The following is a 14522-nucleotide window of genomic DNA, read 5'->3' on the forward strand; positions in this document are numbered from 1 at the left end:
GAACGTATATTTAGACACAGCATTAGGTACTGAACTTTAAATAATATCAACAGCCACTGTTTATGTAACTATGGACTTCCCAAAAAAGCATTCATTTCTCCTCTGTGCCAGCCAGGCACCTGTGGGCTTCCAACACACAGTCTTGATGGAGAACCGGCTGGCTCGGAGCAATGGGACAAAGGAAGCACCGAGGCACAACAGGACATTCTGGCATGCACCTCCCTACAGGCACACACAGGCAGCAATGACAGACTTTTCTCCCCCACGTCATCTGAAACGATGCACTTTTTTCAAACGTGCAAATAGTTGCCCAATTTCTGTTTGTGAAGAAGTCAGGTGTCTGCTAAGTATTACGTGCTTTTAACCATATCTTCATGAGTTTTTATCTGATTTTGTAAAACATTTAATCAGTAACTACCACATTGAAGATGCTTAGGTATATGGTTTAGTGGAGGACTGTTAGTGTTAGGTCAGAGGTTGGACTCGATGATCTTGAGGTCTCTTCCAACCTAGAAATTCTGTGATTCTGTGATTTTCAGGCTTTATCAGCTCTTTCTTGGAAGGGCAGGGAACCCAAACCATATCATCTCAATGAAACACCAGATGCTGACAGGTTTTTTGCCTTCCTTGTTTTCTTCAATTGCTTAATAACAAACAAATTTTGATCTCTTCAGGACAAGGTTAGGAACCCATATTAGCAGTGATATGGCAAGCAACGCATCTTAATCTTGGGCTGAACGCAGTTTCTACAGGAAACCCTTCCTTAACTGCACTTCATATGATTATTTTGTTTGTGGTAAAAGAAAAGAAAAGAAAAATTAGAGTACAGAGACTTGATCTCTTCTTTTGACTTAATTCCTACCCTACCACAGGGTCCCCAAAATGCATTCTGCATGCCTTCACCAGGAAGGCCACCATCTTCACTCTGCAAGATCAAACACTGCTCTACCGACAGGAGACAAAGTCTACAAAATATATATATATATATATCCAAGCATCCATTCTGTTTCTTTGGGAACTAGGTGGGGGTACGGAACACTTTTTCTTCTACTGAACAATAACAGACATCTCAGAAAGGAAAGTCATGAGGTGACTAGAATCTAGAAGGGCCACCAGGAACAGAAGGGCTTTCTCTGATTGCTAACTAGCGCTCAACAAGCCAGTGCAGGCTAACAGATGATGCATTTTTTATTATGTTGCATTTCCCTGTCCAAACTGGGAGCTAAATCAGACTCTGCCATTGCCCCGAGCTGGCAGCTGACAAAAGATTAATTTCCATGAGAGTGCCCCAGCCCTCTGTGCAATATGGATATGTGGATAAGTGTCCCACATTCATGTGTGAGGACGAATGCGAGGTGACCTACAGCTGCAGCAGGACTAACAGGGACTCGCAGCTCAAGCAGCCTCTTCGGGTGAGCCAAGAAGCCCTGACAGATGTCAGTATGAATCCCATTTTTGTTTCTGTAACACTATTTGTTTTCTTTACAACAATCTTCATCCTATGCTACCCTTCTGAAATAACAGCTTGTAGTGTTTATCTTCATCTCGGGCCTGCAACAAACTTCCTTGGCACCATATGTTCATGTTTATCCTGGATGCAGGGTATGCCAGGAACCGTATCACTGCGTGTCTGTTTCAGTGTTCTCTCTGTGCAGGGGAGTGAGCACAATCACCCAGCAACAGGAACAGGTGAATCTTCGGTAAAGACATAGTCCTGGAAGAGATGCCAGGAGCAAGACTCATCAGGTCCAAAGAAATAAGAGACCTGGCAGAAGAGAAACAGACATCATCATCAATGCTGCAAAATAAAAGGATTACTCGAGGAAATGAAAATAAATGACTGTTGCAAGTGTCTTCAGTGATTCAGATATGCCATTATGCTCTTTTCCCCCACCTTCTCATGGGCTAAAAATAAAATAGGAAATGGTCTTTCCAATGTCATCCACAGCAGATAACTGCTTTATCTATATCCTGACATTTTGTGGATTGCTTGAAAGGAGAGCTAATCAAAACTGTCACTGCGGTTCCTGAACAGCTCCAAGGGCATTCCTCTGAGCACCATGAACACAGGATGAGAAAAGAGTGTCTAAGAGGCTCTGCAGCCCCACTTTGACCAAGCTAAGATTGTCTCCTATTTCCTGAATAAAAGGTCTTTATTTCTTCTCTCTCAAGCCTGTCTGCAACCAGGGGTGGCTGGAAGTCACACGTGAAGACCAGTTTGACGGTCAGCTCGCTTGCAGGGAAAGCAAAGAGTGCCACCACAAGATCAGTATTTCCTCCTGCTGTATTCAGAGACTGCCCGAAAGAAAGAGTCTAGGCCCATTTTTCCTATTTCTTCTGAATATTTTGCTTAAAACTGACTTGTCCAATTTACTGCCCACAACTGAAAGTTCACGAACCTATGGAAATAAGGGCTATTCCCCACAGAGCTGCTTCTGCAAGAAGCCATTATACTAAGTAGAACAAAAAGAAAAAGCTTTTTGGTAAATATTGTCAGTACAGCCCAACCACAATGTCATTGCTTCTGAAAGTGAAAGCAGATGACCAGCTGGGAGGAACAGGGAAAGGAGCACAGGGAACTCGATACTTTCAGAGCATTTTTTTGCTCTCTGGAGACCACAAAGTCCTGGAGCCTGAGGCAGCTCTACCAGCACTCCTCATTCAGAAATACCAAGCATGCAGAAGTCACGGAAGATACACACGAAGGTTTGATGGGAACACTAAGTTCAATTTGGAAGAGACACACAGAGAGCAGAACTTGTCCACACCCAAAACATTACATCCTACAAAAACATTACAACATGCGTGTGTCCTGCCACACGAGCACTGCTGCCTTTTTCAGCACTCCTTTGGAAAAAGCTGTGAACCGCTGCTCTAGCAAGAGCAGTCTCCAGCCAGTGCTTCCCAGTTCCTTCCAGCTCTCTGTTCTGGTCCCGACTCTCAGCCCATGCCCATCCCCACCTCCCTGTCCCATTCACCCCCCTCAGACAGCTGCAGGCCCCCACTGCCATCTCGTCACAGGGACCTTGTCAAGGGACTGCCTGCAGCTCCCCTTCGTGGCACCCTCTGATCGCCTCTGCTCCTCCCAAGAGGGCTCACGCTCACAGCTCACACCCCACCAGTTCCCAGAGACTCATCGAAGCATCCTCCCAGTCCACACGTCTCTTAGAATCATAGAATCATAGAATATCCTGAGTTGGAAGGGACCCTTAAGGATCATCAAGTCCAACTCTTCCTTCACCATCTCCCAGCTCCGGCTCTACTCCCCGCTCTCAGTCACTCTTTCTTTCCTTCCAGGTTGCCAGCTGCAGCATTAGCCCCCTCGACCTGTCAGTCCCCATTTCTTCAGGCCCAGTCCCATCACTCCCCACCACACAAGGTCTGGTGCTCTCCCTGCAGGGCAGCAGAGCGATGTGCTGGCAGGCTCCAGGGAGAGGTTTCCTTGCCTTCAGCGACGTCCTGCCGCTCTGCACCAGCCTGCAGGCCAGCTCCTCCAGCCAAGGCTCCCTAAAGTGAGGTGCCCCGGGATGGAGCAAGTCTGTGCTGTCGGATGTCCTGGGTGAGAACTGGAGCAGCAGAGGGGTCAGCAAGAACGAAGGCTCTGCACATCTTTGTTACTGACCAGATGCAAAGGGGCTCTACTGAGGCTTGAAATCTGCACTGCCTCCTCCCTCCTGCCTGCACTTCAGCTTTCCCTGGTGTTATGTCTTCTGCCACAGCTCACCTGAGTCTAAATGCTGCCCAATTTCAAGCCATTGCTCAAAAAACAACCAAACCAGATACATCTATTCAGAGACAAGATTAGAGTCTGAATTGTGAGCAAGATGATATTCTTTCTTCCTAGAAAATATACATAGATCACTTTTAAATGTAGTTCATCCAGAAGCAGGTATCCAACATGGGGAAACTGAGAAGAAATTTGTGTTTGGCACACATTACAATAAGAAGTGCCTGTCAAGTGTAACAGTCTGAAATTATAGGAAAGTGATAATGTCACTGATCTCTTGAACAGTCATCCATAACGTTTACAGAAGAAGGAATAAATATCTCAAAAACTGATATGAAGAGAAGAGAAGAGAAGAGAAGAGAAGAGAAGAGAAGAGAAGAGAAGAGAAGAGAAGAGAAGAGAAGAGAAGAGAAGAGAAGAGAAGAGAAGAGAAGAGAAGAGAAGAGAAGAGAAGAGAAGAGAAGAGAAGAGAAGAGAAGAGAAGAGAAGAGAAGAGAAGAGAAGAGAAGAGAAGAGAAGAGGAAAAAGACATGCAAGATTCCCCAGATACCTGCCTGTACTACTAGCTAATTTCTCCTTTAGAGATCAGGATAGAATACCCAGAGTAGACTCAAGTATCTGACCTCATTTCCAACATTTATGTACACCAAGAATCCACTGCTAATAGAGCAGAAAGATCACCTTAAAATACAACCACAGCAGTGCATGGCAGAGCAGCAGCCCTCAGCCCTCACCACGTCTGTCACAGCCTCGTGCAGCCTCCTCAGCCTCCCCCCCACCAACGCTCAGGGACAGGCGACTCGCTGGAATTCGTGAGCTATCCATGCTGATCCACTCTGTTTGTGACAACCTCCTCTATTATCCTTCTCTTTTTATGAGAAGAAAAAAAAAATGTCCATATTCAGTGGCTACATGAAGTCAAGCTCTCTCGTTACACATCCATGCAGTTTCTGCCCTCCTTTGCCCTGCAGCTGTCCCAGATGGGCTGGCAGGACGCTCACCGCAGCCCATGGACTGGGGCAGCAGACCACAGACCTGCCCTGCCCATCGCACCCAGTGCTCGAGCTGACCTCGCTCCTGAGCTGTGCTCCCTCCTCCAAGCCCCCACCTGATGGCACAGCAGTGCCAGGGCTGCCAAGAAGGCCCGGGGAAGGCACGTGGTGCTGCTGGGGTGCTGCCGGGGTGCCACACCAGTGAGAGGTGGGACAAGGGGATGGCAAAGGAGTTAAAGGAAAAGGATCAAAGAGGCAGGAGGAAAATGTGTTCCCAACATTCCAAAATAAGGCACTCAACGCAGTAGCGAATGTGACTCCGTTATTTACTCAAGCGTGACAACATTTCCCTTAACACATTGCATTCTCCTGTTGAGAAACTGGGAGAAAGTGGACAACTGAAACACTTCCCAGCCTCGCAGAGCTATGCCAGGCATCCAGGCAGGGTTGCCAATGGCTACCGGGAGCTCCCCGGGGCTCCCTGGACCACCAGTCCCCCCGTGCCCATGGGCAGGGAAGCAGAGCCAGGGATCCCGATGGCTGCACGTGCATCCTCCTGCCCTCCGCAGAGAAGTGTGGTGCTTGTCCAGACCCACACCAACAGCAGGACAAACAGGCAGGTTGGTTCACAGACCACCAAGTACACAAGGAAAGAAAGTTTTAGATACAGAGACCACACAGAACAGGTGTCCCCTCTTTTAGAATTATTAAGCCATCGGTAGTTTTTAAGGATTTTTTTTTCTCCCATTATTGCAATAGGAATTGAGGCTATACAGTAATTTCTTGGATGAGACCCACTGTGAATCAAAGACAGAATTATTTGCTCGTCAGAGCAGAAAGTAACCTACATGACTTATATAAGAAAAAAACATTATTTTTTTTTATTTTTAGTTTTCAGGGCAACCTTTAGAAAATGCACAGAACAGGCAAACACCCTGTGAACCTAACTTACGCAGCAGGAAGAACTGAACCAGCATTGGATTCCGAACAAATTAACACAAAGATGCACAAAAGGCTTTTTTCTCTCAAGTGTCAGCTTCAAATACATGAATCACTAGATATCTAAGGAACAAGAATGATGTTACACGTAAACAACAGATGGAAGAAAGAGTTTAGGCACCAGCTTAATGAAAGCAGCTAACAATTGAAACAAGTAGATGGATGTAGTGCAACTTCAAAAGTTAAAGGGAAAAAATAGAGCACATATTTGGCATAAACTGACTAATAGTGTGGGGCTAGAAGTATAAGCTAAGAACTACAGGGAAGATGGAACTTGCTACCTCCTCTGGACCACAGGTTTTACATTTAATACTGACTCTTTACTGTACAGATTAATGCAGCATTAATCTTCCATTAAGTCATAATCCATCCTTATCCACAAAAGTCAGCAGTTTCACATTGTGACTATAGGGCAGGAGAGCATATCAAAATGAAATTTGAAAACAAACATCGACTACGTGAAAAGGAACTTTGCTGCCATGAGGCAGAGTTGTTTCCATCTTTTAACCGGGTGTTATCCTGTTTATCTTGTAACAGCCAAGATAAAAGGTAGGGAGAAAAGCTGTCAGTTTTCACAGCAAGAGGCTGTTATCTCTGCAGAAATGCGTGGTGCTCAGCGTGCTCCAGTGATCTGGAAAGGGGCACTGATAATGAAGCAGTAAGACCTGCTGAGGACAGAAAAATTACACCTGACTTCAGAGCATCGCAAAGGAACCTCACCATGCCAAGCAACCCGCAGCCAGAGGGGAGTGAAACCAGAGGGGAGAGGACCAGGGCTGTACAGCATCTTGCTGCTGCCACAGGGAAGGCTGGCCATCAGGAGGTGCCAGCAGACCCACCGCCACCGCCCAGCACATGGAGCAGCCCCAGCTCCACTCCGAAGGGCACCGGGGAGCTGGGAGGAGGCACCGGGCAGGTGGCAAGGGGAACGAGGAATTTAGAAACTAGGCTCTTCTGTGTAGCTTCATGCAGAAACCTTGCATCGTATAGAGAAGACAAATGGGATCAGCTGATTATTGTTTCCCATACCTCAAAAGCTCCGGGCACCACAGATGTTCTGGACAGCAATTTTACAACAAGCAAGAAGCACTCCTCCCTTCCACTCCCCCTTGCCCCTTCCCCAAGAGGTCTTATTGCCGACATTTGGGAGGCAGTGTTGGCCTGTTCAAACAAGTTGTTAGACAAATTCACTTCCACAAACAACAGTTTCACAGACACTGCTATGCACAGCGGTACGGCACCTGCAGTCCTTGACCTGTGAGAGCTGTGGGTGCCAGCTGCGAGCGCGTCCCCTCCTCTCCTGCTGTGGCTGCCACAGGAGCAGCGGTGGCCGTCTGCTGCCTTGGGCCAGCCTGCTGCAGCCAACCTCATGCTTCCCACGCACCGCCGTGAGCTCCGGGTGGAGGAGAATTAACGTGCAAATATTGACCGAAATCTGCAAGTCTTTACACGCAGCTTGAAATGCTTATTTCCCTCCCAGAGCACTGCGCCTGCTCTTAAGGGCAGAGTTCTCCATTTCCTACAATAAGCTGCACTGATGGAAGCGATAACGCGATGCTGTCAGTTTATTTTCTTGAAACTATTTCTTCAGAAGAGGAAAATAGAGCCTTGAAAAATGACAGCTCTTTAAAAAGTCTTGCTGTTTGGACTGCTATGAAATATATGGAAAAGCGCTCTCTCTGGAGAGGACTCTAGAAATAAAACATATTAGGAGCAAGAGTAGATTAAAGGTCCGTTATATAAACATCCTGCAAAAAGGACTGATATCAGACTAGAAAAAAAAAATAGAAAGCTGTTGGGAAAAGAAAATTAATTATTCCAGAACAGATGAAAATGTCCTAGAATGAGGGATATTAAATAGTCCCAATGTTTTCATTTCTGAAAAATAGGTATGGAAGTGCTTTTAGTAGTACGTGCAAGTATCTTGATTTTGGAAGCAGGATACTGAGTGCTCAAGTCCCCACTCTAGAAAAGCTTAGCAACCATGACAAAGCACAGTGGACAGAAACTGAGGGCATGCATTAAAATTAATATCAGCTGGGCAGGGCGAGGGCAGCCCAGTGAAATTATTTATTGCTGCAATAAGCTGTGAAAGGACATTCATTCACTTCTCAATAGCTTCAAATGGACAAGGCATCCTTTGAAATGTTATTCTTTGTGAAATACCAGCTATGCGACACAACACTAAGGTAACCGGCAAGATCTGGTGCAATACAGCACAGGCCAAAAGCGGAGGCAGAAACCTCTGCTCAGCCTGCAAGGCACCGAAGGGTGCTGTGGGACCGGTCTGAGGTGCTGTCCATAATGGAGAGCTGGTGGCACTGAAAGGCAACTACAACCAGTGCGTGAAAACAGCTTGAAAAGGTATTTCACATTCAGGAAGTCACACTGATCTCTCTATTGCCACACAGCTCCTCTCCAGTCAAATGCAGCGTGCTTCTTCTCAAAGAGTAGATGTTGCTGGAGAATGAATGAACGTCCCTAGAAGTCTGACTTTTGAAGACGAAAATATAAATTTTTCAAAGTTGCTGTAAATAAGAAGAACAAAGTATTTCAAAACAACATTTGGAATACTAAAATGTCTCTTTTACTTAACTGCCGTTGGTTTTGCACAATTCCATGTCATTCTGACGACACGTTTGCTGCTAGAGAAGTAAATGGGATGTGAGTTCTGCAAACACTGCTCTGATTACCTAGAATCAGCTTCCTGATAAAAATGGAATCAAGATAACCATCGACTTTTCAATGTACTTTATTTATTATTGCCATCACCAAACAGAAGATGAACCAACAACAGAAAGATAAAAATGCTGACTGCATAAGAAAAACATAACTTGCAAAGACCATTTATTCTGGAAAGGAGCGCTTCAGAAGTTACATCCAGCAGCAAAAGGCAGCTGCATCTGTGTGAAGTCTGAGCTGAGCACAGCCGCAGCTACATCCAGCCCTTCTGTGGGAAGGGAACAAACTGCACCTCTGGGAGACACCGGGCTTGCAGCATCACCGGCAGCACTCAGGACAGCAGAGGTGTGCTGCAGGGACAGACACTGCCAGCTGTACCAAAGTGACTTGCATATGCTCAGATTCATTGGCATATGTCCAAAGTTGTCAGTACAAGCTGTGGTTTTTGTCCCTTAAAGGTATTCATGACATCTAATTTTAAGCATCTAACTTGGGCTTCGGTTAGGATGTTGCTCTCTGCATGGCAGGCAGAGGCAGTGAAGGATAATTCAAAGCCTAATAGCTCTTGAGGTACGAGAGAGGAAATTACATTTTTTTAACTCGGATGGAGTTATTAATTAAGTGTCTCTTTGCTATCATCAGCTCACTGCCCAACACTTCCACATCTCTGTTTGGTGAACTACCGGGTAGGTTATCAGCCAGGCACAAGCTGAACACCTAGCCTACAAAGACCAGCATGGAGAAGAGCCCCAACCCCTACACCCTCCAGTACCTGACACAGAGATGACAGTGATACTACCCCACCGCACCGCTGGGGTTCGGCATGACATCCAAGACCCCTTTTTCCACAGATTACAGCTGAGAGCTCTGACTTCTCAGTGCCATAACCCAAGAGCCCTCGAGGGCCTTGGGCAGTGCCCTGGCAGAGCCCTGCACCAGCAGCCACGTCCTGCAGCTCAGTGCCGCCCCAACATGCTGCACAGTGCATGTGGGGACCACACTGCCCTCATTCCAGCAATGCTCCCCAAAACAACAAAATATCCCAGCCAGATTAAAGCCTAGAATAATCATCTGCAAGCAACTGGTAAGGTTCTAAAGCCTACTCCACTGAAAGTAGAACCAAATTACACCCACTCACCCCACATATAGCCTTTTATCTAACGTGCTGTCATAATTATCAGCAGTCACCCTGGTAGCTTGCAGAGTCAGGATTTATGCTCAAGAAGGCCAAACTAGTTGACCATTAAGTACTTGTAGTTCTCATCTACGCTGCTTTATTAAAGCTTTTTTTTATTATTAAAGATTTTTACTAAAAGGTATGAAAAGAGAGCTTCTGTAGCCCAGAGAAACTAGAAGAAAGCCTCATAGTGGTAATTTGTTACAGAGCAGCGAATTAAATCATTTAGTGGAGAAGTACAACTGCTTGCTGTTACAGGACATTTTCTGAGGACTTGCTATTTTTGACACTTGACAACACACAGGCTTTTTGATATTAGTAGTTAATAAGGAGTAAGCAAACCAAATTCTGCAGCTGGAATGAAGGTGCTTTTTGCAGAATGCAGCTGTCTGAACTTGTCAGTGAGACATCCACACGCATGTGCACGTGCTGGTCTAGAGCTCTGTGGGTGGGCAAGCGCTATACCTACGCGTGCTCGGGACTTCAGGCTTTACATCAAGTTTACATTCTATAGGAAGCACTGGAATAAACAGTCTGTGCTAAAAAATCACCACTAAGACTCACAGGGCATTTGAGCAACTGCTTATAACAATGCAAGTACATTTTACACTATGGGACAGACAAGAAGGCAAGGGTTTTGGTTTTTTTAGTTCAGCACTACTCATGTAGTAAGAGTCTGTGTAGAATAGTTTTATGCTATTTTCATGCATTTATCGTTATCTAGCAGCTTTCAATACCAATCTGTCTTGCTTCTAATTCTTAAGCAAATAAAATGTTTATGTTACACCTGGCAGCGGCTTGTGTGTGCGCTCCCCGCTCTGCTTTCAGCTGTGCAAACCGATGGCACTCCCAGAGTTAGGGCAAAGAGCTGCCCTTGTCCTTTCACACCCAACTGAACGTACAGGCATCTTCACTGTGCTTCAGGGATCGTTTATGGCATGCGTATTTCGCTTTTGGAAAAAAATAAAATGCATATAAGTGGGAAACAAGCTCTCACAAACTGAGAAACATCTAAAGAGGCTCCTAAGAAAAGTGAAACAAGGCATTTCAGTACCGAGCGCTGCCCAACTCCCACATGCCTGCACGGTGCAGAGTAACACATTTCTTTACTGCAGTCCACACCCTTGACTCTGGTTTATTTGGAAATGCTACAGCACGCTGAGTGCTCCTGACTTGCCCCAAAACAATGCCGTGATGAGCACAGAAGAGAGTGCTAAACGTTTAATGCAGCGGAGATTGAGATGTGGAACAAAGGTGTCAGGTGTACAGAGTTAAATCATAAGAAAAGCAGCACCAACAGAATGTAAATTTTGAGAGAAAGAATAGGGAAGAAAAAGTTTACCAGCGCATGCTTAGTCACGTATCTTGATCAGGCAGGTTCGTAGAGAAATGTGAGCGGTGCAGTGCTGATGCAGAGCTGAACACCTGATCCAGCCCTGCTGGGGAGACCTGGACACCCTCCCTAGGTACACGCAACTCCACCTGGTGCCCCTCTAAGGAACTGTGAGGAGGATGCTGCCTGTCCGGGCCCACGTATGTGCACACCAGCCCGGAACTGGACTCTGAAAAGTCCAGCGTGGGGAAAATGACGGACAAAACCATTGCAACTTAAGAAATCAAAGCAACACACGATTGCTGAATATGAACAACCAAAGCCAACGAGATCTGTTAGCATGCTGGATTGTCACCAGAGGGAGGTGGGAAGGGCATGGTAGAGCATTGGTGATGCTTCACTTCAGGTGTAGCGGGGGAAAACAAGCATAGCATGGACTGACTGCTTCTGTGGTTCGCTTCCACACTTACATAAAAGAAATCCAAAGAAAAGATGCACCAGATTTCACATCTCTTGGAAGAAACAAGGATTTACTGGATGTACCATACTGCACACTAGACAGAAATACTCAAAACCTCAACAGCTGAGCCTTGTCAGTCCTCCCTTCCCAGAAGGGACTGTACGAGTACTTTGACATGGGAGCAGCAGCAGCCCTTCCCTTCAGCTGAGTGCTGTGACCACCTCTCTCTGCAACAGCATCACCAACATCTGCCGACTCCTGTGGCAGAAGCATTGAGAGAAAAGGAAACTGGAGTATGGCTAAACAGAAGAATTAAGGTCTGTTCTGGATGTCCCATGTCACCAAGGGAGAAGCAGCTATGACAGCGGACTTGAGACACTGCAGGCTCAGCGCCCCTGCCCGGAGCCCCCCAGCTGGCTGTGCACTTTGCCCCATCTGTGCTGCGATGGGATGGGACCTGTGGTACCCAGCATGGGGCACGCACTGGGGCCTCGAGCTGCCCCGAGCCCCCCAGGAAGGCTGAGCAGAGCAGGGGGTGCATGCTGAGACACTCTCAGGGCGTGACCTGTCAGAAGTGGCTTGTGAAAAGCCAGCCACCGGGAACTTTCGAGACACCGGTACCCAAAGAGCGTGGGCTGGAGCCCGCTCAGGGCCGGTCATTCCCCATAAATCCCAACTGACCCGTTTCTCGCGCGCGCACGTTGGCCATAATTAAATGCATTAAGCTCCTTAACCTCCCGAAGAACAGCGCTGACCCCGGCCGGGCACGGCACAGCTGGGAGCGCAGCGGGACGGAGGCAGGGCCGGCTGGGGGTCCCGGCCACGGAGCAGCCCCGGGGCCGCGCATCCCCGCCCGTCCGCGCCCGCTGCGGCTCCGCCACCGCCCCCAGCCCCAGCCCCAGCCCCAGCCCCGGCCCCTACCTGCGCACAGGGACACGGCGGCGCCCAGCAGCGGCAGTGCCCGCAGCGCGGAGCTCGGCGCCCGCCGCATCGCCGCGCATCCGCGCCGGGAGCGGGGCCGCAGCGGGAGGCAGCGGGGGGCAGCGGGGGCAGCCTGCAGCCGGGCGCCGGCCCCGCCGGGTCCCCGCCTCCGCCGCCCGCCGGGCAGCTATAGCGGGGCTGGGCGGGGAGGGGCCGCTCCGGACCGGCCTCGCCCCTCCCGCCCGCCCCCGCCGCCCTGCGGGGCTCGGCGCTGCGGGGAGCAGCCCCCGCACCGCCCTGACAGCCCCGCACCGCCCCGTCCCGTCCATCTCCCCGCGGGGCTCCCCCCGCGCCTTCCCGCAGCCCCCGGCTGGCTGCGGCGGCTCCTCCGGGTACACTTGTGGTTCTCCACCTTGTGAAGAGCTGTCGGCGTTTCTCCGCTGCTCCCTTGTCTCTTCCACATCGGGACCCTCAAAATAAATAAATAAATGAATAAATAAATAAATGAATGAATAAATAAATGAATAAATAAATGCTTGCAGCCCCCAAAGCTCTCCACCGCACCACAAAGCCCCATGGGCTTTTAAAAAGGTACTTAGGGGCACCATCATAAGCCAATTACGTTTCAGCTATAATCAGGTGCATTCTAAAACGGAGCAGACTCCATAGTCTGGATTGTCTTCAGGCGCTGCACTCGCCCCAGCTGCCTGGAGCTGTTTTAAGGGAAGGCACTAGCAGGAGCCCCCTTGCCCATGCACTGCTACACACAGCTCCGGACTGCGAGCAGTGCCAGTTAAGCACCACTTTCCCTGTAGCACATTTTTAATACTATTATTATAGATGTTATAGTAATGACATCTCTATTTAAGCCTTTTGAACGGAACATAAATTAGCGTGGTATCAACAGCACAAAATTCAGACTGCTTACAATTCATTTTAAAAAAACGAACCTGATGTGAACTCAGGCACCCAAATAGCATTTGCAGCCACTTATTTTACTTTCCCTCAACCTCAGTTCCCTCTCTCAATCGTTTTCAGAAGTTCATCAAGTAAAACAAATACAGTGGTATTTAACTTTCTTAACCAATCAGTCCCTTAGTCGTGCTGTTATGATGCTTACAACTTCTTCTCCCAGTTTTTGAACACTGAAGTTAGTGGCATTGCCATGTTGGCCTGCTGCAGCCTACCTTGTTCTACCTGATTTTTTCAGCTGAGCTGGAAGAGGTTCCACAGCAATATTAAATCCCCAGAGGGAAAAAAAAAAATCTCCATGCATCAATTTTATTCCTGTACTTTCCTTAAGTACTTGTTCAGGGCAACAGCACTGGCCACACATGCAGCAAGGCCCTTCCCAGCTCCCAGCTCCCTGCGTTTCTCCTCCCCGTTCCCTGTGCCTCCCTCCAACTCGCCAGCTCCGCCGCTTCCATCCAGCTCCACTGAACAGCTTCTGGAGGCAGTTACAGGAGGGCCCTGGAGCTTTCTGGAGGGAGGAAAAGGAAGAGAACAGTGCAAAACGCACAGTAAGAGGAGCATGACTGCCTTCCGCACCGGCTGCACTTGTATTCAGACAGACCACAGGGAAATGACCTGGGTTATTGGGTAATGCTGCAGCAGAGCATCCCTTTGTCCCCCCATGCCTTCGGCTGCAGGGGTGTCTGGCCTTCCCTTCCCTTCCCTTCCCCTCCCCTGTGAACACTGGCCCTTGCTGAACGCGTTGACCTGAAGGACACGGGCTGTCAGGTCAGAGGTGTTGACTTCGGATCCAGTGAAGCAAACTGAACATATTTGTTTGTTTCAGTGCTGTGGGTTTGTTCCCTTTATTTTATCATGTGCTTATCTGAACTAATGTGCTCAAATTAATGATATTTGATTGCAGTGCATCTTCACGATTACTAGCACAAGCAAATAACACTTGACTAAATACTTTTAGAAAGAAAATGAATTAACCTCTACCAACAGAGAATTTAAGATACAGAAAATGTGAAATCCAAATAGCCTAGAATTGCATAGCTGAATTACAGAGCCATTGGATATGACCAAAAAAAAGCTGCTTTTTTTTGTTTGTTTGTAATTGTTATCCAGTTATATCCAGGTAAGGTATGTGGGACTTCCATGGCACCCCATCATCAGTTAAATGCAATGGCAATCACAACTTGGTAAAACCAAGTCCAGCATCTTGACCGAAAAATTACAGGTGTGCAACATCAGCCTGAAATATCACACAGCACCAT

General features: G+C 47.8%; 1 protein-coding gene across 1 annotated transcript in view; it reads right to left on the minus strand.

Moving 5' to 3' along the window:
- Positions 1-12427, minus strand: part of ACVR1C (activin A receptor type 1C) — a 34838-nt gene extending 22411 nt beyond the window's left edge. Inside the window, exon 1 of the mRNA XM_082764019.1 lies at positions 12292-12427. Within this exon, the coding sequence (XP_082620145.1) occupies positions 12292-12361 (70 nt within the window). The 5' untranslated portion in view covers positions 12362-12427. The remainder of the gene's footprint in view (positions 1-12291) is intronic.
- Between the last annotated feature and the right edge of the window lie 2095 nt (positions 12428-14522).

The sequence above is a fragment of the Aythya marila genome (assembly GCF_965140915.1).
Source record: "Aythya marila genome assembly, chromosome: 6".
Classification (NCBI taxonomy): domain Eukaryota; kingdom Metazoa; phylum Chordata; class Aves; order Anseriformes; family Anatidae; genus Aythya; species Aythya marila.